The 3,282-nt window shown below is 52.8% G+C and overlaps 1 protein-coding gene across 1 annotated transcript; it reads right to left on the bottom strand.

Moving 5' to 3' along the window:
* Window positions 1-288: 288 nt before the first annotated feature.
* On the bottom strand, window positions 289-2,626 carry LOC123167187 (GDSL esterase/lipase At1g71691-like). Its single transcript, XM_044585018.1, has 5 exons — window positions 2,202-2,626; window positions 1,430-1,557; window positions 1,106-1,348; window positions 767-1,016; window positions 289-668 (listed from the first exon to the last, which is right to left on the bottom strand). Exons 1-5 carry the CDS (start codon window positions 2,446-2,448, stop codon window positions 448-450), a joined length of 1,089 nt encoding a protein of 362 aa, XP_044440953.1. The 5' UTR covers window positions 2,449-2,626; the 3' UTR covers window positions 289-447.
* Between the last annotated feature and the right edge of the window lie 656 nt (window positions 2,627-3,282).

The raw sequence follows: 3,282 nt of genomic DNA on the forward strand, positions 1-3,282 counted from the left end.
CGGAGGGAGTATATTTTTGTGACGTCATAGATATTTACCATGTTTTTTTTGCGGGGCAGATATTTACCATGTTATAATGTACTAAAATATTTTTGGATTTTTTAGAACTCAAGAGTATATGTATGGGTGCACAGGTTGCAGAGTGTTTTCGGTCACAGGATATTTCCTGGGGTGCTATACAGTTGACGACAACAAAATTGGTGGCGGTGCCCCTGTGTTCGAAAGAAAATTCTCCTTCCCATGGAGTACTACGTACGTAGAAAGCATAAATTCCACTCACCATCGACCTTCGGAAATGTCAAGCATACTTGCATGCATATAATCCATTCAGTTTAATTTTGCATGCGGCAGACAACATGTCTGATTCTGATCAGATTATTAACTACGGAGTACTCGATCTAGCTAGCTAGTCGACCTGGTAATTCAGATTAAGTGGCGGCCGGCATTTCAGAGCTGGGCGAGGCGGCGGACGTTGACGGGGGAGACGACGTCGGAGGCGCCGTCGAAGGCCTGGCGCGCCATGATGACGTTGACCGCCGCCGTGGGGTGGTAGGCGTCCCAGAAGAGGTAGCGCTCCCGGTCGGCGCACGGCGGCATGAAGGGCAGGCACGTGATCTGCCCGCCGTTCCGGCCGATCCCGCAGCAACCCCGGTCCACCACGTCGAACCCTGCACGCACGCATCCGTCGTCCATCAATGGCCATGCCATGCATGCTAGTACAAGAAGCACATTATCAGTTCTGCTGGGCTCCGGCCATCGATCTTACCGTAGGAGGCAGGGTGGGCGAGCATGAGCTTGAACAGGCGGTAGTTGTCGAGGTACGTGAAGGTGGCCCCGGGGAGGCCGGCGTTGAGGCCGTCCAGCGTCCCCCTCACCCCGGCGTTGAACGGCGCCACCAGCTGGTCCACCTCCTCCGAGCACCGCCCCTCCGCGCTCCTCGCCAGGATGGTCGGGATGCACCCCATCGACCCCACCCCGGCCACCACGAACCGCCTCGCCCCCGCCTTGTACAGCCTCTGCATGCAGCCATCCGTTGGAGGGACTTCCAAGCAAGAACACACATTACGGTAGGGCTAAGGGTTTTGACTTTTGACCGATATCTTACGGTGAGCTGGGAGGTGTATTGTGTCACGAGGAGGTCGGCGAACTGCTGGGGCGTGTAGTGCCTCCGGGTTTCGTAGTTGGCCATGATGTAATTGTTCAGGTAGTCGTTGCTCCCCAACCCCACGAACACGATGGACCGAGAGACGATGCTGGCCGCCGCCGAAGTGCCTCCCGCCGAGACGGCGATCTGGCCGACGGTCGACTCGAAGTTCTGGATCTGCTGGTTAAACGGTATCCGTGCAACCTGCATTGATTACAACCAACAGTTGATCATCGTCAGAAGTTGATAAGAATTAGATCCAATCACCGGTCGATGAATTCCTACGAAGTTTCCGCCGCTGTCGTCGAGGATTCCGGCGGCCGCGGAGGCGTAGTTGACGCCTTGGAGGAGCTGCTGGCCGGAGCCGGAGACCTGGGAGTAGGCTGGAACCAGGGGCAGCCCAAGCAGCTCGGCTACAAAATAACACCAGTACTCAGCAATCAGCATTTGGTCAATCATGCACAAAAGAATTTTCGGAGTACAGAACTGCAAGGAAAATGCAATCTGTTGTTGCGGCGGATGATGGCCATTCTGTTCCATAGATGCAACTGTTCGATCTCACTGTGATGAGTCAATTCGACTCCTGTCCTGTCCGTGCTGTGCTGAATCAATGCTCTGTCCGGTAAAGACCGCACTAGATTGCGTTCTGCTCTAGTAGTACGAGTACATCTTTACTAGTACTAGGAAACTTACGCATATGCTTTCAGAGAAATTACTGATGCAAACATACCAGACAAGCATTGTTCAGAATCTTTTTTCAAATAGAAGGTACATCAGTGATTCGAATTCACAAATTCTACACTGCATTTTGCCCCTCTTTTTGTTGAATCCTGGCAAACATGATCGCACAAGGAAAAACACTAGCTTGTCACTTGAAGTAGCGATAAAGCACCAATAAAATGAACATGTCTGAAGCCCGGATAAAATGAACATGTCTAGCTGGGTCGACAGTTCAGAAGCTTCAGGGTTCAATTGCATAATACTCGAATCAGCAGAGTAAAGCATTTTGCTCTTTGCTGGCGAACTCGTCGGGATCAAGACGTCCGTAGGTACGTACCGAGCTCGTCGACGATGGTGTAGCCGTTGCAGAATCGGCCGGTTGGGCCGGCGGCGAAGTCGATGCCGTAGGGGAGGTAGTTGGCCTTGGCCAGCGACGCCAGGTTGTTGTTGTTGCCGCTGTCCAGCAGCGAGTCCCCGAACACGAACAGCGCCGGCACCATCGGCGCCGCCCCTGTCTCCTGCGCCGCCGCCATCGCCAGAAACGCGCTCACGGCAACGAGCAGCTGCCACAGGCCGGCACACATCGCAGCGCGCAGGCTCTGTCACTCCGGTGTTGTCTGGTCTACAGGACTAAGCTCAGCTCAGCCAGCTCTAGCGATTGGCTCGCGACGGTGAAGCTGAGAGAGTGAGAGGAGCGGAAGGATGGTAAATATGGCGGGAGCTGGGTGCGATGCGTACGTGTCCGGCTCCGGCGGGAGGAGTAAATACATGGCGCCTCCTGCACTCCACCGCCATGGCGTGTGCGAGGGGCACAGCCAGTGATGGTGGTGCAGTGCTGCCTGCAGGCGCAGGACATGGATCATCCTCGGGCCTCGATCGAAATGGAATGAGTCTTGCTTGCCAGACGGAGGCAACGTGCATGGCTCCGCAACCTCGGTGGTGCAGGTGCGCGGGTGTCTCAGCAGAAGTAATGAGGAGAAGGACATGATGTGTCACAGGGTTGAAACCTTTCCCAACCTTCAAGGATGGATGATCATAGTCTATCCTTAGAGCATCTTCAACAACACGTCGTTACGCAGCGCGCTAAAATAACTTTTACAGTGTTAAAGTAGTAATTTTTTGCCCGCAGCAAAGTGCGGCCGCTGAAAAATATTGCGCGCGCGAGCTGTTCCAGCAGGCGCTGCAAAAACAGCGCGCGCCCAGCACAAAGAACATTTGGACACTCAAATAGAACCAAAAAGATTGAACATATAAAAAATAAATCAACAATAAATAGTTCAATTTATTACAACTCAAACAAATAGTTTATCTTCCAATACAACAAATAGTTCAACAATACAACATCAAACATACAAATCACTAGTTTTGTCGGCCATTCCATGCCCACCACTCCTCGATTAGATCCTTTTGAAGATCAT

Source organism: Triticum aestivum, chromosome 7D, assembly GCF_018294505.1.
Source record: "Triticum aestivum cultivar Chinese Spring chromosome 7D, IWGSC CS RefSeq v2.1, whole genome shotgun sequence".
NCBI classification, from domain to species: Eukaryota; Viridiplantae; Streptophyta; class Magnoliopsida; order Poales; family Poaceae; genus Triticum; species Triticum aestivum.

Excerpts from the sequence above, each read along its gene's own strand:
- LOC123167187 (XM_044585018.1), bottom strand. The coding sequence starts at position 2,448 with ATGTGTGCCGGCCTGTGGCAGCTGCTCGTTGCCGTGAGCGCGTTTCTG. Across the intron at positions 1,558-2,201 it reads CACCATCGTCGACGAGCTCG|CCGAGCTGCTTGGGCTGCCC; the intron begins GTACGTACCTAC and ends GTTATTTTGTAG. Across the intron at positions 1,017-1,105 it reads AATACACCTCCCAGCTCACC|AGGCTGTACAAGGCGGGGGC; the intron begins GTAAGATATCGG and ends GGCTGCATGCAG.